Genomic DNA, 23,501 nt, shown 5'->3' on the forward strand with positions numbered 1-23,501 from the left:
GTGTCTCACTTCTGTAAATCAGATTAAAGGAAGACCCCGAAGATTAGGATGCAATCTGATCCATCTTTGACTAACCACAGCGGTAGCCCTTATCTCCCACGAAGGTACTTAATCCACTTTCTTATCACTGGTGGGGAATCTTATTCAAATATCCAGTACCAAATGCACAAGCCCTGCTTGGATTGGCATCCAATGGCTCTATAGGGACACGTAAGAGTTTCAGGGCAAAAACTTTCAAGAGTCAAAGCTCCCTTCTTCAGATACCCATACACTTCAGATTGGCATGCACTTAGTGTGTCTAACTCGCCGACTTCCTAAACCTTTTTCTGCAAAGGCGAAAGCAGTAAAGTTGTTCTCTCAGTCCGCCTGGGCACAGAGAAGCCAGAATGAAGGCGCAGTGGGCATAAAAGGCAGATGACATAGGGTTTGGGCAATTAAAGGGTAGGGGGAGGAGAATTTATCTCTTCCAAAGGCCTCCAAGGCTAAGCTATTTTCAAGGAGCTGAAATGCAAAGGGGAAGAAGGTCCCTGGAACCGGAGTGGCGGCTGGGAAGGGCTCGATATAGGACTTGGCCCAGTGGATGCCTCTTGGTTGTTGGGAAACAGGAGAAGCGTTTGTGTGGAACAAGCAAATTTAGCATCTCGTTCTTTTATTTGTTATCATTCCCACCGTGACAAAGACTCTGTGGTTGGCTGGCTGGCTTTTAATCACCCAAAGAATTAATCAGCTTTGCCAGTGGTGAGGTGAAGACCGGCGGCGGGTGGGGGGTGGGGGCATGAGAGGAAAGGATCAGAACAGAAGCGTGCTTGGTAGAAGTTGCCACCGCTAAGCCTTCCTTTATAATCACCAGCTTCTGGCCTCCCCTCCTTTTGCCACCTCCACAACACCACCTCCCACCCCTTACTAGAAATAAAACACAGCCGAGCGGAGGAATCTGCCCCGGAGAAACCGTTCAGCAGCAAAAGCAGTGGAAACAGCATGACGCGCATTACGGAATATGCTTAAATTAAAAGGAGTCAGCCAGCGCAGGGGAGGGGTGTGAGAACAAGAAAAGCGGGGAAGGTAGGCGCAAGTGGCTCGTGATTCTTTCCTTCAAGTATCTTTCAGAGCCTCCAAGTATATTCAAGAAGGTTGTGGGTTCGAGTGTCACAAGGTGCCGGGGCGATAAGCACACAGCATGTCTCTTAACTAGATGCCTAAAGGATGCCAGATGAGGATGCAGTCTCTCAACACCTCCTCGAACTGGCCAAAGGAGGGAGCTGCCATGAGGCCAGTCAAGGCAGCACCTTGACCGCAACTGGCCAGAGCAGTCAGATGATTCTCAAAGACATCCCCCCCCCCCACACACACACATATGTTTGTAGATCTGATTTGATTGCTCTCCTCTGCAGAGAGATTCCTGCTGACTGGCAGCTAGGAGGACAAAACGCTGCCTATTTTGACTCATCACGTGTGAGATTCATAACCTATCAGTTATTAGCTACTTGACAGAGCTCTGTGTTTTGTATGCAAGCCAACAGCAACAAGCCCTCCTTATCTCCCAGGGGCATCCTTCTCACCTGAAAGGCACGAACTTGGAAGAAACTTCACTTTCAAAATTTGATTTCTGGACATACCTTTAGGAAACTAGACAACAATGTTGATAAATGCAAGACTAGGAGGGGGGATTTCGCCCCTCCCTCCTTAAATCCCTAAATTCTACCCGTCCTTGAGAGTGCTAGGGGCACTCAACGTTCAGATTTATATAAACAAAATCTGCATAAGGAAAATCAGCGTGCAGCTTTCTGGCTCTCTCCCACACCTCTCTTAGGCTCTAATAAGGGGCACGCTAAGAAGTCTTCCATCTTCACCACTGTCTGGCAGAGACAGCCTGGGAAAAAAATCTGTGTGCTTTGATGCTTTTTATTCGCAGTGGGGAGTGTATTCTGTAATAAGAATGACAGGATGCAAGGAGCATGGCTGACACCTGAGTGGGGGGTGAGGGGGGCAGAGGGAGGCCAAATCCACAGATGCAGCGGCGAGGGTTGTCCATGGGAATTCGGGCACAGGTGAACCTGTGGGCTGTTTGCTCAAAAGATACAATCCTCCCATTCTGCCCTTTGGAAGCACTTGGGCTCCGTACGGCGTTGCCATGGCAAAGAAAGAAAGAAAGAGTATGTGGGGGGGGGAGCCACGAAAGAACAAGTGGCACCAGAAGGGGACAGATGGGCGAACCAGCAGGGGACGGAAGAGTGGAAGTGACCTGGGGACTGAACAGCTGGTCCCGGGCGCTGATGGCCATCCAGCTGGGCTCTCGATTGGATGAATGATGTGCCAAAATACTTTTGCTCAAGGAGTTCAGCAGAGCCAGGCAGGTCTCTGTTGAGGAGGGGTGGGGGGGAATTAAAGCATACAATGAAGTCTGAGACAAGAAGTTGCACGTTATTGGATAATGGTTCACACGCCGTCCCACTGGCTGCTTCTCCTGCTAGTTTGGGCAAGTCACAGGCCAGCAAGCTTGCAGCCCTGAACCCAGATCACTCCAATCCCTGAGTGACACTCTCCACCACCTTTTCTGGGACTGGTAAATCAGTGCCCAGTCTGGAGAGATTGTGGGCAACTGAGCACACACACACACACACCACACTATAATGAATCCCTGAGAACCCATCCAACGTATCATCAGTGAGCTACAACCCATCCTGGAAAATGATACCTCTCTCTCAGAAGCCCTGGGTGGAAGACCTTTCCTTGCCTACAGACAGCCCCCCAATCTTAAACGACTTCTCACTCACAACCATGAATCAGCCAGCAGAGTCACCAGCACAGGTACCAGGCCCTGCAACAGACCCAGATGCCAGCTCTGCCCCTATATCTACCCAGGGAATACAATTACAGGACCCAATGGCATCAACTACACTGTCTCTGGCTCTTACAGCTGCTCATCCTCCAATCTGATATATGCCCTCATGTGCCAACAATGTCCTTCTGCTCTGTACATTGGACAAACCAGCCAACCTCTACGCAAAAGAATAAATGGACACAAATCTGACATTAGAAATGGAAACGTCCAGAAACCAGTGGGAGAACACTTCAACCTACCAGGACATTTCATCAAAGACTTAAAGGTCGCTGTAGTTCAACAGAAACATTTCAAAAACAAAATCCAACGGGAGGCTGCTGAACTGGAATTCATATGCAAATTTGACTCTGTCAAGCTGGGACTGAATAGGGACTATGAATGGTTATCACATTACCACAGGTAACAGATTTCCTTTACAGAGGTGGGGTCTGGGGGAGCTCAGTGGTACCTGGCGTGGGCTTTCGGGAACCACAGATCTCTTTGTCAGATACATCTGGCAGGGAGAGCTGTGGTTATCGAAGGCCCATACTGCATTGGAATTGGATGGTCTAGCTGTTTGGCTTCTACAAACTAACAGGGCAAACTCCTTTGAAGCCAACTGATACACACACCAAAAGGAGATGTTTACATATACTAGCAAAGGAATGTTTTGATTGCTCCCTCCCCCTCCCCCCCTAATTGCCTCTTCCCTCTGCTCTTCTGTGTTTGACCAGTCTCTGTATCAGGCATCTGAAGAAGAGAACTTGATTCTCGAAAGCTTATGCTAAAATAAAATTGGTTAGTCTTAAAGGTGCTACTGGACTCTTTTTGATTTTGCTACCACAGACTAACACGGCTAACTTCTCTGCATCTGAGAACATAAGAAAATCCTTGCCAGATCAAGGATTCTGTCCCAGCCCGCCGTGTCCCAATGGAGCCAGCCAACGAACATAGGCCAGACCAGTGACTCTGAATTGGGTCTCAGGCCAAGAAAGGACTTTCACAACAACTGCAACTCTTTCAGTGGCAATGCACATTACTGAAAAGGCATGCATGTGCTTCACCACTGAGCTATGAGCCTCTCCATGTAAATTATGCTTATGGTTCATCCAACGCCTTCTTGCAACCGTTCTGTCTCAAAACTTCTGACCTAATATTCTTTAACTGGGGAAGTCTAGGATAGGACATGGGTCTTGGGCATGGAAAACAGGTGTTCTGCCACCAAGCCATAGCCGCTAGAAGCTCCTGAGAAGCTCACAAGCAAGGCGACAGCATTTCCCTGTCGGTTTGTCACTGGTATCTGACATTCGATAGGTCTCCTGACCTGGGACATGGAAATTCTTTAACACCCTCATAGGTAGTAGCTAATGATTCTGGTGGTACAGTCACCCTTTTCCAATGCTACAAGTTAATTAATTAATTAATTAACTTTATATTCCGCTCTCCCCGCAAACGGGCTCAGAGCAGATCACAACAAATGCAGCGTTAACAGCTTTTGTTTCAGAGTCTCCAAAGATGGGGAGAGAGAGGAACGCATACAATCGGTCACGTGTTCAGTATCAGAGTCAAAAGCGAGGACTTTAATAAATGCTGTCCAGAGGACAGGGGTGGGGGACTTTGCCTCCCTGACCAAAATCCAAGCAAAGGGACGGCGCTGCGAAATTCAAAACAATACTCCTATCTCCTTGGCTCCCCCAGAAACTTTGCCACACAAAAAGTGCAGAAACGGATCCCCAGGAGGCTTTTCAAACTTCAGTGGAAACACAAGTGGGAGAGGAGATGAAAACTTCACACGCACGCACATATTCTCAAGAGATCAAAAGTGGCATCTAATAACTAACCACTGCTACCTTCTCTCCTGCACAGCTTTTTTTGAGAGCTATGTTTAACATCCAGCCTCCCTCTAGAGTACACCTGAAACAGCCTCGAATCAGTACAGACTGAAGCACTCTTAGCTGAAACCCAGAATGGAGGGTTCAGAAGAGAAGGGAGATGAGGAACCTGAAGAGAGGCGCCGCATACCAGCTGAGCTCACTCTACCCAACCCCCTACTCCGAGCATAAAATGCGGACCGGCATCTAAATAACAGAATTACTATGCCAGCAAATTCTGATATTGTATACCTATGAAAATCCATTTGATAAAGCATTACAAATTCCTGAGAATATGAAGCACCCACCCTGAGGAGGCTGCCTGCTGCTTCTCTGAGCGATTTATCGCTCTGGCTGGCCTCCCTCCAATCAGTCTCCATTTCAAACACTTTCAGATGGGTAGCTGTATTGGTCTGTAGTAGAAAGGCAGGATTCCGGTCCTTGACTCTCAAAAGGTCATACCCTGGAAATCTAGTTGGTCTTTTAGGTGCTACTGGGCCCAAATCTTGTATTTCAGGCAGGTTGTTTCTGCTGTGATGGGTCCGTTCAGATGGTCCCAAATGCACAGAACTGCTCACCCTCAGAGCAGGCCGCTCAGCATCAGACCCTGCCATCTCTCCTTCCTACAAGAAAGCACAGCCAGAAGTGTGACTCACGCAGAAGTACAGCAGGATTTGAATCCAGTCAGGGCCAGAGCGTCCATTGGGGCGGTGCTGGCAGCTGCCTTGAGTGCTGACCGGGGGTGGGGGCGCGCACCGCAGGGTTGGTGGCGGAAGCGCTGGCAGCTGAACGGGAGGGCTGGGAAGCCTCTCCTGTGTGCCTGGCCCGCAGGTGCCCATCCAGGAGCGTGTGCTGGTGGTGGCAGCATGGGGCAACTGAGCAGGCAGCCTCCCAGTCCTCCCACTCAGTTGCCCCATGCTGCCGCCGCCGCCGCCAGCATACAGCTGCGGGCCAGCCAGGCGCAGCAGACGACCGGGATGGTGCAGGGCAACTGAGCGGGACGGTAGGAGTCCACCCGCGTGCCATCCCAGCTGCCTGGCTTGCCAATGGGGCGGCTGGCTCGCAACAGCACGCCCTGCGTGATGACATCACCCACAGTGACATTATCACTGTCTGGGTGTGTGCGTGCACAAAGCACGTGCACACATGGGGAAGCAACACCCCTGAAGCTGCCCCCCAGGTGCAGGTATCTGGCCTCAGGTGCCAGAAAATCTGGCACTGGCCCTGAGTCCAGAGGCACTTCAGAGACCACCAACAAGATTTTCAGAATTTGAACTTTCGAGAGTCACAGCTCCCTTCTTCTGCACACATGCAGAAGTGTGAAAGGTCCTCTTTTGCAAGGGGGTAATGCTCTTGCCCACTCTAACAAGTAAACTTTCTCCAGGGAAAGCCAGTACACCTCCAATTTTAATCCAGGAAAAAGAACAGCGTCTCCCAGCCACTGGCTTTAGGTAAAGCTGCTCTAATGCCTCAATGCTAAAAAGCACATTGCATCTCACAAACGACTGCAGGAACTCGGCTGCCTTGCACAGGACTGACGCAAGACATTTTGCTGCCTGGGGTGGAAAACCTAAAAAAGCACCTTTTAAATACATGCTAATTAACAGGAGGTTACAATCCACTGGGAGGTCCTTTTCTCAAGCCTCAAACCAGAAAGCATCAAGAGACCCTGCTCTCTTTCACATGCCTCAGAATGCTGGTAGCATCCTCAGAGGCTGGGAGACATGCACTTGTTTGGAATGCTCTAGGGGGTGGTTTCGCACCGGATTCTGGCACAAATGCGCGTGTGAGAGAGAAAGCAGGAAAGCGGCTAAGACTCCCTACAGCAGCAGGCTTTGACAGGGGGACAGGTAAGCTGAGCGCGCAGCGAGCATAATGAGCTCATACATCGCTCCAAGCTATGTTCTGTCCCAGACAAGACTCTCCTGCTAACAACGGTCAGGTTCCACTTTGCCGGCAGCAGAGTCTGCATGCCTGGTTGAGCGGGCAAATGGTCAGCGAGGCAGGCCATCAGGCGGAGAGGGTGCCCATTTCAGGCTGAGCCTAAAGATGGGCTGTTTCCACACGGCTTACCTGTACGCGGCATGTCCCGGTAAATCGTGCAAAAAACATGCAAGATTGCGTTTCCTCGTGCGAGATTTACGTGACGTCGCGCAAATCTCACGTGAGGAAACGCGATCTTGCACGGTTTTTGTGCAATTTACCGGGACATGCCGCATACAGGTAAGCCGTGTGGAAACGGCCGATTCCTCCACCCCCAAGCGAAACAGAATAAATATTTCACCCAGTTAACTGGAACTTTCCCCCATCTTTTCCCGACTTCACCCTGATCCTTGGAAAAGCCAGCCCTAACATGCAAAGTCTTAGAATGCTTCTTGGAAAGTTCTCGGGTCTTGCATGTCCCTGATGTCTGCATTTAACCCATTGGTGACACCAGGGAAGAGCTCGTTTCCAAGGCACCTTGGGACCAAGCCATTTGGAGGTTAGAACTTGCACTGTGGTGCCTGGAAGGGAACAAAGAGCCAGAGTAGGTGCCGGAACATATTCAGATACCCAGACAAGGTTCGATAATCACCCTGAACCAAGCTGCAGTGCAAAGGCAGGATGGAAACTGACTCTGTATCTGCCTGTCTCAATCGAGAGAGGAGAGAGAGAAATCCAGATCCCGTAGCTAAGAGACAAAACCCAGGATGGGAGGTAGCTAGATTTTTAAATTGCTGCAGTTCTCAGACGAAGGCAGCAAGCTGGTATCGCCATTCTTTCCTACCCAAAATCAGCAAAGGGCTGTGCTTGGAGATGATGTCGCCGAAAGGGCCAACCCATCTCCCACCAGTGGCAAGGTGGGCCCCAGCCTCAGGGTTTGATGTAGCAGCAAGAGGGTGTCTTGGGCACTGAGCAGGGGTGCCAGGCTGTCACGGAGACCTACTCAGCTAGGCCTTCAACACATAAAGAGAACAGAGCATTTCTTCACTTGTAAAGCTGGCGACGCTGACCTTGCATGGCCCAAGTTGAATTAACATTCTTTTTAAATTAGCGGATTGGAGCCAGTGGTCAGCGGAAGCAAAGATCACGGGTCTTTTCTGTGTTCCCGTTTTCCAAGCGGGCCTTCCTAACCCTAGGAATGTTTTTTTGCTAAGATCAATCAACCTGCGTGGACTAATGTCCACATGAGTCAAGAGGCTGCAAGGATAAGAGGGAAATGGACAAAACTGACCTCTTTCTTTTGCCAGTGGAAATGAAAATTTACTACACCGATGCCTGTTTAGCAGAAACCATGCATGTAGCTGATTGCAGTATCTTTATTCAGAGAGAGCACCTTTAAGACTAACCAATTTTATTGTAGCATAAGCTTTCGAGAATCACAGTTCTCTTCGTCAGATGCATGGAGGGCAGAAAGAAACTGGTCAAATATAGAGGAGGAGAGGGGAGGGGAGGAGGAGAGGAGGGATGTAAACAACTCCTTTGATATGGAGATACAGACAGCTCCTTTTGGTGTGGGGATCAGTTTGCTTGTGTAAAGGTTCAAAGGAGTTAGCCGTGTTAGTCTGTAGTAGCAAAATCAAAAAGAGTCCAGCGCCACCACCAAGACCATACAATTCCACTGCAGCACAAGCCTTCGATAACCACAGCCCTCCCCGCCAGATTTGGAGGACCACGGTTCTCTTTGTCAGATGCATCTGGTGGGGAGGGCTGTGGTTATTGAAGGCTTGTGCTGCAGTGGAATTGTATGGTTTTGGTGGTGGTGCTGGACTCTTTTTGATTTTGCTACTACAGACTAACATGGCTAACTCCTCTGGATTTATTCAGAGAAGCCTCTTTAGCCCATAGGCTTCCAGGCACAGCAACAGGAGTAAAAGATGATTGAAATATCATTAATACCATAAAAAACAATCGAACACCACAACGATTGGTAAGCATTAAACTGATGTGAACACAACATCCCTATTTCATCTTCTACGAGAGGCATAAATCTCGCACGCAAGCCATGCATCAAAATTGCGAAGCGAGCTCCAAATGCAGTCCTGAGAAAGAAGTATTCAAAAGTTGGACAAAGGACAGGGTGCCAAAGAAGCTTCTTTTCTGGGGTGCTATTTAATTTCAGGCCCCTCCAACAGAGGTCCCCTGATACAGGGAGAGGAGAGTCCCACATTTTACCCTTTTTGTGATATCCAAGCCTCTTATACACACATCCTGGGAGGGAAGGCAGCTTCCAAGATCTTGTCTGATCTTGGAAGCTAAGCAGGGTCTGCACTTGGATGGGAGACTACTAAGGAAGACTCTGCAGAGAAAGGCAATGGTGAACCATCTAACTTGCCTTGAAAGCCCCTTGCTGAGGTCACAGTAAGTGACTTGATGGCATATACACATGCAAGCACGCACATATTATGAGTTCCATGTTAGTCTGTAGTTGCAAAATAGTAAAGAGTCCAGTAGCACCTTTAAAACTAACCAACTTTACTGTAGCATAAGCTTTCGAGAACCACAGCTCTCTTCGTCAGATGCATCGTCAGCTTTTGAGAACCACAGCCCTCTTCGTCAGATGCATGGAGGGTATGAAGAAACTGGCCAGGGATATATAGGTGGTGAGGGGAAGGGGGAGACAGTACAGGGAGTGAGGGTCATGTAAATGCAAAGCAGTTGCAAAGGTCATGAAAAAGTGTGCAGTCCAGGCTGGTGTGACCCCTTTCCTCCATTGCTGAATCTGAATGGCATGCCTGGAGGCAGTTACTTCTGGTAATGAGATAACCATTCAGAGTCTCTTTCATGACTTTTGCAACTGATCTGCATACCTTCCATACCCTGCATGCATCTAACAAAGAGAGCTGTGCTTCTTGAAAGCTTATGCTACAATAAAGTTGGTTAGTCTTAAAGGTGCTACCGGACTCTACATATTATGAGGACTCTGCTTAAACATATTATCAACAAATGGCACCTGGTGACAAACGGTGACCTGGATAGGGGCCACAGGAGCAGCAGGTGCGTGGGACAGGTGACCCAGGTCAAGGAATGAGATTCCACCATCACCTAACTGGTTAAAGAGTGTCCTGAAGGATTAAGAGTTCAGCTTAGGAGGGGAAAAAAACCTCTTTCTCTTCCCAGGTTTGAAAGGTGACCACCTCCCGTTCCCATCTATGCCCTTGAGAGGCAAAAGTGGTAAGCAGCGCCTCACAGGGCCTGAGCCGCCCTCTTTCCTAGTCTCTGTCCACCAAGATACGGACTCATCTTCTCTCTGCTAAGCATCCCCTCCTCATCCACTGCCTGTGGAGGGGGAAGAGGTCATGGACGCCTCTCAGGGGCCTAAGACAGAGTATCAGCCTGGCTTATCGTCAAAGCAGCGGCTGTCTGGGAGAATTTGTTATGTAGAAAACTGACACAGGCGGACACAGCAGCCCCAGGCTTTTGCAAGATGGATTACTGCTGGGGTGGATCAATTTCTTCACTCAAGCTGCTGGAAGTCAGCTGCAGTCACTTCAAAAGCCGAGTGGAGGGGCGCAGAGTGCTTGCCGACCGCCGAGGGAATACGCAGAAAGGCGACGTCGAGTTGCGGAGCAGAAGGAAGGAAGGAAGCGGGCCGTGGTGCGTCTTTGCGCCATTAAGCCTGCTCAGAGGTGGCCCTCGCTTTCCCCGGCTATGAATTAACCCACAAAACATGACAACTCCTATTGGTCCTTGTCAAAAAAAGATACGGGCTGAGATTAGTCCATAAAGCTGGCGGGTACTCCAAGGCAGCCACGCGCCGAGGGGGAGGAAAAGAGATCGATCGGATTGCACGTTTTGTTTTTCAAAACTTGGATGGTTTTTAATAGCCTTCTTCTTGATGTGATTGAATTGTGGATCCTCTACCCCAAGGAGAGAGGCTTTTTTAAAGGGAAGAGACAGGGCTGGAGGGCAGAGAACCTGTTTTGCTTGCAGGAGTTCCTGCTGAGAATCTCTAGGAGGAATTGGGAAAGAGGGGCTGCCGGTCAGAGAAGACAGTATTTAGCCAGACTATCTAATGTCTGATGCAATAGATAGGCGGCTTCATATATGTTCAAATAAGGCAGACTGTTCCATGGGAGGTTGGTGAAGAGCCACCTCTGTATTCATTTAAAATATTTATGGCCTGCTTTCCACAAGTTCAATGTCGACGTAGATGTATAACACAGTTTGGATTAAAAAAAATTAAAAATGCATGAAGGCACATTAAAAGATCTGCCGCCAAATAAATAGCTAATAAGGAATGTAGGTAACACTCCATCTAAATAAAGCACAAGTCCAGTGGCTCCTTGAAGACAAACAAAAATGTATGCCAGCGCTAACTTTCATGCGTAAGAGCTTACTCCGTCCATGTGTTTGAGATGATACACTCCAATGCATCAGAGGAAGCATACTGTGACTCACAAAACTTTGCACTGGAGTCATTTTTTTTTGTTAATCTTTATTTTACCACTACAGACTAACATGCCATCTGTCAGCTGCAAAAAGGATCCTGAGCTATTCTGAAAAGTTCATTCCAATAAAGGTCCCTTCCAGCCCTATGATTCTATGAAATATAATCAATAAGTAAGTACAACCGCTTGTGCTGACCAGCGGAATGGTGGCGGAGTTGAGCAAACGTTTCTAGAGAGGTTATTTTGTCACCTGGTGCCATCACGGAGGAGGCCCTGTCCTTAGTAGTCAGCCACCCAATTTCCAAAGGTGGGGGCACCCAGAACAGGGCCTCAGGTAGGCTTGCCAACCTCCAGGTGGTGGCTGGAGATCTCCCAGAATTGCAATTGATCTCCAGCTGATGGAGATTAGTTCCCCTGGAGAAAATAGCTGCATCGGAAGGTGGACTCTATGGAATTATTTCTCAATGAGGTCTCTCCCCTCCCCAAACTCCACCCTCTCCATGCTCCACCCCCAAAATCTCCAGGAATTTCCCAACCAGGAGCTGGGAACCCTAGCCTCAGAACAGACAAGCTCATATGGGAGAAAGCAGACCTTCAGGTACCAGATTCAATCCCAGGCTGGGTTTTATGGTTTAAAAACGCACTCTGAATTGTGCTCAGAAACCACATGGAATCCGCTATACGGAGATAAGCAGGTTCTGAATTCACATCTTCATAGTTTGTATGTCCGTATTGGAAGTTATGGCACAAGCACAGGGCACTTCCTTTTCTTTCTGAATATCCACAGCAGCCGGTGAGTTCCCAAGACAATCAGTAATTCCATTTTGAGTAAACTGGATTTATCATCACAGGGGAAAGGGGGGTAGAGTCCCATCCTCATCCTCAAGTTGGGAAGATAGTTTCAGGGGGGGGGGTGGCCATATTGGTCTGTAGCAGAAAAGCAAGATTTGGGCCCCGTGGCACCGTAAGGTCCAACGAGATTTCCAGGTACGAGCTTTCGCGAGCTGAATCTCCATTCAAAGGAGCTTCGACTTTCGAAAGCTCATACCTGGATCTCTAGTTGGTCTTTAAGGTGCCACTGGACCCGAATCTTGCTCAAGATGGGAAGGTAATTAACAAAAACAGTGAGATAGACCACAGCTGTTAAAAGGAGGGGAGTCCATATTTCACGGCTAACGAATGGTGTCCCTCCCAGTTTTGAAAGCTAGATCGCTTGCTTTATCAATAGGACACCCCGAGGGATTCCCGAGTTATGGATCTGAAACACTTAATTAAGCAGTTGAAAGGGAGGTACCTTCCCCCCCCCCCATTTCAAAGGGCTCAAGAGACGGTCGGAACAAGTCTAAATTCAACCACCATCCCAGCCCCCACACATGCTGTTGCTTCGTTCAAGACTGGAACGGCTTGTGCCAAAAGTAACATTCTCAATCAGTTCCCAACAGCTGAAATGTGTTGGGGAGGCAGGAATCTTTACACCTGCACAGTTTATACCCCTGATTGACTAAGCGTGAACACACCTTGAAGAAAAAGAATGGTTGAATATGTAATCTCGACTAATTTGCAAAGCACAATGGAGGTGGCCTTCTCTGCTCCTCCTGTATCAATGAGCTAGATCGAGAAGACTCCTTGCTTTGCTCCGAAACTTTCTCATGCTTCTCGGTTGCAGCATCTGTCCCAATCCTCCAAGGGCCAGAGCCACTAAGGAGGTTCCATTTCCAACACAGTTTGATTGGCATTCCCAAGTTCCAATCAAAAAAATGAAAAAAAAAATAAAAGTCCCTGGCTATGGAGCAGCATCCCCAGAGAGGTACGCTTGGGACCTTCCTTTATAAAGCTTTGGGCACCAGGTGAAAATGAGCTCATTTGTCGGAGCTTTTAATTAAGCTGTTGTTTCTTTCTATGCCTGCTGCTTTAATGACCTAATGTTTTATTTTTATTGGCTGTTTTCTTGGGATTTGCCCAAACAGCTCTGCATAGCTCCAGTCTTTTCTTAGCTCTGATCTTTCAAACCCATTGAGTGATTAAGCTGGACAGGTTCCTCTTTTTCTAGGAGCGCTCAACTTCCAACACAAGACATAAAGGGGAGTAAAGCGGCCTTTACTAAAGTGCATTTGATTGGGACGAAGGAGACCATGCCCCAGAATGAATGGGCGAACACGGAAAAGCATGTAAACATGGAGATACTTGTCCTGGAATTGGCAAACCTCAATTAGAAACATAAAGCGGGAAGGGATTCCCAAGGGTCATCTAGTCCAACCCACTGCACAATGCAGGAAATTCAAAGCTACCGCTCCCTTCACCCCTGTCCCCTGAGGAAGGTCATCTATGCCCGATGGACCTTCCTCAGGGGACGGGGGAACGCGGGGGAACGGAGCGGCACGGAGGGCAATCTCAACTCCCCTCTGTTTGGAGATAAGGGGGCGGGGCCACCAGCCATGTGACCATTTTCTCCAAGGGCAACTCACTGAGTTCCACCACCTCTTTCCCCAGAAAAAAAGCCCTGCCTGGAGCCACTGCCAATTTGACATCCAGGGGCACCATATTACCTGCCGAGGTGTTTCCTGGTGCCCGTTTCCTTCTTTTCCAGGACATCACACTGAAAGCCAGTATGGTGTAATGTTCCGAGAGTCAGACAGGGATCCGGGAGAATCACGTTCGAATCCCCACTCTGCCACGGAAACTTACTGAGTTCCCCTGGACCAGTCACACACTCTCAGCCTAACCTACCTCACAGGGTTGTTGTGGGGATAAATTGGAGAAGAGAATTATGTAAACCACTTTGGGTCCCCCGCTGGGAAGAAAGGTGAGGTAAAAAGAGACAGAGAGAGACAGACCAATCTGTTCCCCAAAGCAAACAGCCAACCCTGGCTTTCCTCTGCTTCCCTGGGACAGGAGATACGTCAGAAGAACCAGGGCCGTTTCCACACGTCTTACCTGCCTGCGGAAGATCGTGCGAAAGACCTGGAAGACAGAGTCTTCTCGTGTGAAATTGCGTCAGGAAGACGCTTTGATCTGGGAGTTTTGCGCAAGAAGACGTTGTCTTCCGGGTCTTTCTCACAATGTTCTGCAGGCAGGTAAGACGTGTGGAAACGGCCCAGGTGCAATCACCTTTATGTTTGCAGGGAGAATCAATCAAGAAATAGCTGCCTCCATCACAGGAGAATGCTTTACTTGCAAACTCCCATCATTTTTGCAGTTGGTCTAATTACCTCATGGCAGCCATTTTGTGGAAGTTCCCACCCTTCGTTTCTCAAATTTCAAGGGCTCAATGAGATTATAAACCCGCCTACCCTAAAACATCATTTTCTGTCTCCCCACACCACTTTTGTGGGGTGTGTCTGTGTGTGCTGAACATCCACTCGGATGCAGAGTTCTGGAGAACTAAAAAGGCTGCTCGCTATCTTGTGCAATTTTGATTGTTCCATAAAAAGGTATTACGCCACTGTTGTTTCTGGCCTGTTTTTAACAGAGGTGGCTAAGAGCCAAGCCACAAGTGACGCCTGCCACAGGTTGGACACTTGTCAGCTTCCCTCAAGTTTTGATGGGAAATGTAGGCGTCCTGGTTTTACAGCTTGGCTCTCCATTACAGCTGCAAGACCAGGATGCCTACATTTCCCATCAAAACTTGAGGGAAGCTGACAAGTGTCCAACCTGTGTCAGGCGTCACTTGTGGCTTGGCTCTAAGAGGGCCAAAAAGCTTGGCCTTTCTTCCCAGGAACGGTTTACACCATCAGATTCTGAACCTCAGATTGTTGGACAAAAATTTCTCTGTAATAACTGATAGCCCAGAAGCCTATGGGCGTGTTTGGAAGAGTGAATTACCACTCCTGCCGAAGTTCTGAACCATTTAAATATCAACGTAATTACATTGATTTTCTTTCTCCCTCTTTCTTACTTTCAAGTGAACAGTGATGGCAAAGAGGCACTTAGGCAAAACCCTTCACAGACCAGAAAAACCTTTGATTAAAATCACAAAAACCAAGAGAACCCTAGACAGAAGGAAAACTGCAAAATTTACCACATTACATTTCGGGGCAAACGAGTTGCCGTAAGCAGGAGTGAGTGCTCCTTGAAAAATCAACCGACCAGGTGGGGATATATCCACCATTCTGTGTAGAGAGGAGCAATGAAACCCAGTCGGGACCTATGAAGGAAGGACGCTTTAGCGCATGTTAAGATAGCATGGGCCCATTCCTTAGCCCGTGATTGGGTGAAGAGGAAAGAGGGACCGTTTTCCTCCAGGTTGCAAGGAGGATGTCTGGAACCTGACGGGGAAAATGGAGTGTTAAAATCTTTATGAGACAGTTAAGAGTCCAGTAGCACCTTTAAGACTAACTAACTTTATTGTAGCGTAAGCTACATCTCTTTGCATCTGACAAAGAGAGCTGTGGCTCTCGAAAGCTTCTGCTACAATAAAGTTGGTTAGTCTTAAAGGTGCTACTGGACTCTTTACTGTTTTGCCACTACAGACTAACACGGCTAACTTCTCTGGATCTTTATGAAGTTGCGTTCCAGATTTAATCCATAGGAACAGCCCTGTTCAATCACAGCCATGGTTTCTTTAGTCCAGAGTCCTGGTTTCAATAGTGGCTGACCTCTGGGATGCCCACAGGCACAGAATGAATGCAACAGCCCTCCCCTTACTCCCCCCACCCAGCAATTAGTATTCACGAACACCTCTGGACATGGAGGTTTCGTTTGGCCTCCATGATTATTAATAGGGATCTCATTCCCTCAGTGAGGGTAGGGGATCCCCTGCTTTCACCCTCCACCCCCCCCTCACCAGGCCAGCGGGGGAGAAAGGTGCAGAAATGGGCCTCCCGGGCGCACTCCCGGGGGCTGCGCGACAGTGTCACTGCTGGGAGTGACGCCATTGTGCCGCCACAAGAGCACGTGCACTTTGCAGCGGGCCAATTTGAGCCCCAAATGGGCTGAATTGGGCCCGTTTGAGGCCCAAATCAGCCCATTGTGAAGTGTGCGCATGCTCCTGCACCGGCGTAACGACGTCACCGGAAGTGAAGCATGCTGGGGAGTCAAGAAAGGGAAGCCCCAGGTGCCTAGCCCCCCGGAGGGACTGCAAGGGGACCTGGCAATCCTAATTATTAGCCATCAAGGGGCCCTAGGCTACATAAATGCGTCTAATTCCCTTTTAATGCCCTCTAAACTAAGCCAGTGCCATATCTCATGGCAGTTAATTTAATCCTTTGTGTGATGGAGCATGTCCTTTTATGCCCCCTGAATCTACTGTCTGTTATCTTCCTTGGGTTTGCTTGAGTTCCAATATTGGGAAGAAGGAGAAAAAGTTTACTGCATAAGTACATTTATAAATCTCGTCTCCCAAATTGACCTTTTTCTACAAGAGCCCCAAACCCTTCTTAGAGGAGGTACCAAAACCCCTTGATCATTTTGGTTGCCTTTTCCTGCACCTGAGCTCTGCAATATCCTTTTTGAGAGAGAAAAACTAACTCCACGTACCAAAAGTTTGGAAAATACTACACTACACACCATCCTGCTGTGTGTCAAAACGCTTCCAAATGTTAATCTGCATTTTCAATGCGAGGTCTGTTATCCTGGAGTGTTCTGACAATTACTAGCTGCAGATTGCAACCACCACAGATCTCTTGAAATGTTCTTTGGAAGAGTAGAGAAAGCCCACGCAATTTAGCACTCTGCATAACCACTCCGGTCTGTGAGACCAAAGAGGTGGTTAAAGTCTGCTAAGAGGTAATTAATCTGCATTAGACAATCCTGTGAACACTTATAGAATATTCATGAACATTCCAGCTCTCAAGGGGAAAAGGCTAGCGATGGAATGTTGGAGACCGGTGTAGCTGGTATGTAGCTGGTAGGAGGGAAGTGAAAGGTCCCGTTTGGCTTGGAGAACGGCTGCTTACAGGGATGGAGGGAAGTGTGCTATAGAGGAGGAGTGGCCTAAGAGGTGGTCCAGGGATCTAAAGGGCTAAGACAGAGCAGAAGGAGGTAGTAGGGAGAAAACCTCTTATAGGGCCACCACACAGAACGGAACACATTTCTGAAGCCGAATAGGATACAAATGCCCTGTTGATTCGAAATAACCAGACCCAAACTTGCCTTTGAGTCTCTCCGGTTTGTTTGTTTTGTAAAATTATTTTTATTTTAGTTAATCCTCTGTAAAAAAAACTTACGGCCAACTTAGCCTCTGTAGCCCCACCAGCAATTAATATTTCCTATCAAGCCAGTGCAAGCACCGAATGTTCCAATGCACAATACCCCCCCCACCCCCACCCCCAACAAGAAATACGCACAAAGAAACAAGGAAAGCCTCCGATGGGGGATGCCAACACCTTTTGCGGCACTAAAGAAATACAAGCCGGGACACGGCTGGGAGAATTTACAACGCTTTCATTTTTAATCAGCTAACTGATTCTCAATGCAAGGGAGAGTGAAAAGGGAACCAGCCACCTGCGCAAAGCCATTTTCTCCCTCCCTTCCCTGACCTGGGATGGCTCCACAAAGCCAGCAGGAAGCCCAGTATTTATGGGACTGACAGGGGGAGAGAGTGGTTTTTCCGATATTTAATTTATCAAGTGCTGCTTCCTCGCCTCCTGCGCCTCTGCCAGGGTTTTATAAGACTATAAAGAGGCATTTAAGCAAGGCCTCCGCACCCCCTGGTTAACAAACGGGACAGAAAGGGGCTCCCGGAGTCTAAGAGGGTATATCCCAGTCAATGCTTCCCCAGAAAATGCAAACTTTGGAAATCTAGGCGAGGGATGGCCCTCTCCAACCCCGGAGCCCCCAGGCGCTGCTTCTGTTTTTCTCTGCGCTTGTGTCCGGCTTGCCTGCCCTGTTGGAGCAGGGGGAAAGATCCACCGCTGTTGGTCACTTCATCTTCTGTGGTAACCACCATGCCGTGACAGCTCTCATCAACAATGGAATTCGCTGCTCACAGTCAGAAGTGATACGGTCCTTTCTACTGCCTCTGGACTCTGCCACCTCATTCTTTGGCAGGCACCAGCCTGTTACAGGGGACATTCTGTGTGCATCCGAGGTCCACTGCAGACAACCGTGGGGCCACGCTCACCTCACATTAACTGTTCTAGAACACACTCCAGACTGCTTTGCAACTCCCATGACAGGCAAATAGGCAGGGAAAAGATTTTCTGGAAAGTCTGAAAACTATTGAATGACAGCAAACTCTTGAGATGTCAGAGCCCCCATTCAGGTGTGAAAGAAATGAGCACGGAGGCGTCGCTAACTATCGCTAGAACATGCGCACCATAGATAAAGAAGCCAAGGCTCCCTAGAAAACACCTCCGGTGCAGGCTGACGGATGGAAGGATGGCGATATCTCTCCTGAGAAGCCAGCCCTTCTCCTACTAGACAGTCTTCTGCTCCTCCCTCGCTAAGTCCCCCCCCCCCAATAACTCTGAATTTTAAATGCCCTGAAGGTTCACCCAGAGCCAGAAGACATGATTATAGCAGGCATTTGCTACGACCCCTGAGACTTCCTTGCCTGGGAAAACAGCAGCCAGTTCTGCTGAAGCACAGCGCGTATGGTATGCGTGACCCATATTTTTCAAGCTCCGTTCATTCCTCATTTAGGAGGAGCTCCGGAAACTGAGCCTGTTGTGGGGGCTCTCCTTCAAGCTACGTAAACGGGGGGGCTTGGCTGGCTGTCAAGGCTCTTTGCCTCGAGTGGTTTCAGGTGGGTAGCCGTGTTGGTCTACAGTCAAAAAGCAAAATTCCAGTCCAGTAGCACCGTAGAGACCAACAAGATTATCTGACAAAGGCAGCTTTGAGTCTTGAAAGTTTATACCCTAGATCAGCATAAGCCTGAAAAGGCTCAGGTCGGCTCAGGTTTTTGTTAGCCTTTTAAAAAGCACTATTTTCTTTTCTTTTCTTTTTTTTTAAAAGCAGCAACAATACTACATGTTTTTTTAAAAAAGCAACAGCAACAATTATTACGTATTTTTTTAAAAAGCAACAATAACAATATTATACCAACTATTAAGATCTTCCAAAGGAATACAGCATTTCATTGGCCTTGGTAACAAGAAAAGTGGAAAGTAAGGGGGGTGGGCAGCCCATTAGGTCCCGCCAGACCATGAAGGGTTATAATCATGCACCAAGATGGAGGTGTGAAAAAGGAAACAGCTGCACTGAAGAGTGTGTTCAGTCTGGAGACAGATCTCTTTAGTTCCAGGGAAGTTGAGAAATGACAGCAATCTATCTCTTTACTTTATACATAATGCATCAAAGCGTTATTTTATCCTGCAAAGGAGAAAGGGTAATCCGGTACCGTATTTGCCTGAGAAATTTGCCTTTTAATATGCAAAACTCAACCAGCTCCAAAATTCTGTCACATGGTTGTTTTCATGTACGCAAAGCACATGCGCACTCACGGTGCTTACATTATGATGTCACTTCCGGAATTGACAGACACGGGAACGCTCCTGCGCTCCATGTGGGATCGATTCTTTGAGAACTGGCCCCAAACGAAGTGCAGGAGCACTCGCACGGCGGGCGCAACAACACTCCCAGAAGTGATGTTGTTGCATCCTCTGGGAGCGCACTCACTGAGCATGTCCCTGTGATGGCTGGCGGTAGCAGGTGATCTCTGGGTGGCCGCAAACCTCCCACCATTCGACAGGTAAACCACCGAGAGATTGACTACCACCAGCCGGCACCTGGGGTCCCTACTTATAGCTGACATGAGTTGTTTTGAAAACATTTTTGGGTAGAGTATACTTATATGGAAAAGGAAAAGAGATGGCACATCCCACCCACTGTCCCAACTTTAGAGAATGGAACCATCCCTCCTTTCAAACAAGGAAGAAGGTAGATAATAGTAAATCCCTGCCCCAAGCAAAGAACAACAGAGTGGGCTAGTGAGAACATTTGTGGGGAGGGAACCAGGCAAGAGCATTGGGAGAGCTCCCTTCCCAAACGGAATCTGACATCTAGATGGGCTTGGTTTATTAATATTTCACAGCACTGAAAGGCAAGATACACCTACGTTTGCTTTTATTTTTAAACGAGACACCCTTTGTCCAATTATAGATTAATCACATTTTTATCAAGCATTCGTTGCTCCCCAACTCTGACAAAGAGATAAATTAACAGACCGCTAATTGGTTGCTGTTTTTAGATTCCTTGGTCACCAGTATGTTTTCAGCTGGTGAGGGTAGGTGGAAGAGAAGAAAGGGCACCCAGCTAGAACCAGTAAGACCATTTGTTAATCGATACTGGGGGTCTGGAAAGTTAGTATAATATGTATTCCACCAGGCTCCACCACTCACTCACTTCTTCACCCATTAACCACCAAGTCCTGCCAGACTCCACCCATTACCTGCTGGGTTCTATTCTAGCTCCGCCCTAACCAACTAAATTCTTTCGTGCTCCGCCTCCAACTCTAGTTCTGAATCTGTCCCACGTCAGAGTCTCTGGAGAACACTTGCCAGTGTATTCCCAACCGTATTACTGCTTCTCCTCTCCCCCCATGCATGTTTGTCTTTACCTTCCGGGGAGGGGAGAACACAGTTCCAAAACTACCACCAACACCCTTTCTGTCTAATATGACAACTGCTCTCCGTGCTAGTTGGTTCAAAAAAAGACACGATATACAATTTGGACAAGGGTTTGCAACCCTCCAAAGCGTCGCCGATCCCCTTTCTTCAAAGGGAAACATACTAAACCCATTAGCAATTTTTGCCAGTTCAGCGGTCAGGCGGATGCAATTTGCTGGACCAGCCTCCATGTATCCTGATATTAGGGAAAGCTGTATGAATACAAACCACAGCCTGCCAAGGCCTCCTGGGCTCTCTGTGCACAAGGTAGGTTTGCTCTGGCAAGACTTGCTTGAATTTAAATGAAGTGTTTTTAACATACAGACACACACACACACACACAGAAAGCCAGCTGAATTTGGTACTTCACTTTTGGGACAAGATACCTCTCTCTCACACACACACATTCACAAACACACACACACACTTCCATCTTACTGCCTTTTGCACAACACAAATTGGAACCACCAACCTCAAATAACATCAAGCATTCACTCAGGTCAATCTCCTAAGCCCAGACACACAGCCAAATATTAAATTTTTTTTTAAATCAAAATTTTTCCGCTGTTCCCAACCTGTTCTCTGCTGTGCTGGGGGAAACTCATGCTCAGGGCATGGGATATAGAGATACTGTTTGATCCCAAGAAAGAGAATGTGAGTGTAACCAAAGGGAATCAAAGGGCAGAACATCACAGGCAAGAAAAGGATGGTGCGTACCTAAAGAGGACGAGGCATAGATCTGGGTTCAAGAATCTGTATTCAAACAGTACCCTTAACCAGGGCTTTTTTTCTGGGAAAAGAGATGGTGGAACTCAGTGGGTTGCCCTCGGAGAAAATGGTCACATGGCTGGTGGCCCCACCCCCTGGCAATCTCAACTCCCCTCTGTCTGGAGATCAGGGGGCGGGGCCACCAGCCATGTGACCATTTTCAAGAGGTTCTGAAACTGTGTTCCACCGCATTCCTGCTGAAAAAAAGCCCTGCCCTTAACTCTAACAGAACCCTCAATCCTTCTATTTTCATGGCCCTGCTTTTTTTTAGGCTCAACAAGAGGAAGCGTTGCTAGTGGTTAGAGGTCTGGGTTCAGCTACAGGGCTCTCCTGACTCAAACCCACCCACCCCCCGCCTTGCACCTTGATGACGGGAACTCATTGCACGCTTCACGCATTACGTGCCGTGTTCGAAAGTGGCAAAGCACGGCCGGCTCTCCGCATGTAAAGCAGCCAGAGAGCCACGTGACCCGTTAAGGGAACAGATGCGCACCACCACTTCAACTGCCCTCATCTATTTATCCAGATTTCCTTGGAGGGTTGTTCAGGAGCGCAAACGAGATTGGAATTTCACCGAAAAGGGCTCAAGAAACGGCAACGGGCAAAGAGCCAATTCCACCAGGGAGGGTGACAGTAGGCTTGGAAAACAGGAGGCCTCCCACAGCAGGCCCCGCAAAAGGCTCTTCTTGGCCTGAGACCCTGGACAACCACAGATGGTCGCGAGTGGAAGCACTGAGCCCGAGGCCCAAAGGTCTGGCTCAGCAGATGGCTGCTTCCTATGTCCACCTGGTGCACGTTCGTACAGGGAAACATCTGGCACAGTCCCTGGCTCACGGGTCTCAGGCAGCAGACGTTGGGAAAAACCTTTCCGTGCCTGAGGCCCTGCCAGTCAAAGGAGACAGTTCCAGATGGGTCAGTGATCTGACGGGCAGCTTTAGCAGGAAGGGTGGTAAGTGAGGGACAGAGAGCCTGGTTGACCAGTAAAAGCGTGCAGTCCCAGCGTGGCCAGTGAAATGGGCCTCCGGTATTGGGAAACGCTTTTCTCTGCTTAAGAAACAGGAAAGCTGCTGGTCAGAACAGACAAGACTGAACTAAAAGCACAAGACAACTTCATACGTTTCGGCGACTCCACAGGGGCTCCCAAGTCCTGCATCCTCTCCCATCCAGCCACGTGGGTTTTGATACAGCGATCAATACCATTAACAGCGACAACTAATATATGGCTAACATACACTCGAATAATTTATGATGATAATTAATGAAAACTATTTTCCTTTGTGCTGGCAAAAAAAAGCAGAAGTGAGCAGAGCATTTTGCCCTGTGAGCTAGAGAGTTACTCCGTGGGGAGGGGAGGCAGCGGCTGCGAAAATAGATCACTGGGTCACGGAAGAAATTCTCCGGTACAGTATCAGAGAACCCGCCAGATCAGCTTCTGAGAGTTAGGAACATGATCCAGATCGATGGTTGTTGTGGGTTTTCCGGGCTGTATTGCCGTGGTCTTGGCATTGTAGTTCCTGACGTTTCGCTGGCGAAACGTCAGGAACTACAATGCCAAGACCACGGCAATACAGCCCGGAAAACCCACAACAACCATCGTTCTCCGGCCGTGAAACCCTTCGACAATACATGATCCAGATCGTTTGCAACTCACCATCCTGGGGCGTCGGCAGCGGTTGGGGGAAGTAGTTGCCCGGTTTGTCTGCAAAAAATAAAAACAAACTAAAATAAGGAGGGAGAAGAGGCATTCCAGAAAACTTTCCCCCAACTGCAGCAATTACACACGCACAACTCTCCCCCCCTCCACCTGCCTTCCAGCAAAGCATCCTTGGAGCCGGGCTGCAACTGCCAGATTTCTATTGGGAACTTTTCAGCCAAGGAGCTTCGAGAATCAAAACTGGAAAGGTCAGAATATATTTCATCATCATTTTAGAAGGGAAGAGCTGGCTTCTCCAATAAGCCAGGTAAATGCCCGTTAAATTTGGTGTTTATGAATACAGAGCAGCAGAGACTGCACAACTTGTTCTTGCCTCAGACCTTTTCTCCATCACCCCCTCCCCCTGCAGATGTTTTTCATTGTGTTTTTCTTCCGATATTGTTCCACATTTGCATACTGCTGTTTTTGACA

The 23,501-nt window shown here is 48.4% G+C and overlaps 1 protein-coding gene across 1 annotated transcript in view; it reads right to left on the reverse strand.

Moving 5' to 3' along the window:
- AGRN (agrin) overlaps positions 1–23,501 on the reverse strand; it is a 297,229-nt gene that overhangs the window by 144,064 nt on the left and 129,664 nt on the right. The window contains exon 3 of the mRNA XM_055001300.1: positions 23,028–23,075. Coding sequence (XP_054857275.1) covers positions 23,028–23,075 — 48 coding nt within the window. The remainder of the gene's footprint in view (positions 1–23,027; positions 23,076–23,501) is intronic.

This window comes from Eublepharis macularius, chromosome 17, assembly GCF_028583425.1.
Source record: "Eublepharis macularius isolate TG4126 chromosome 17, MPM_Emac_v1.0, whole genome shotgun sequence".
NCBI lineage: Eukaryota > Metazoa > Chordata > Lepidosauria > Squamata > Eublepharidae > Eublepharis > Eublepharis macularius.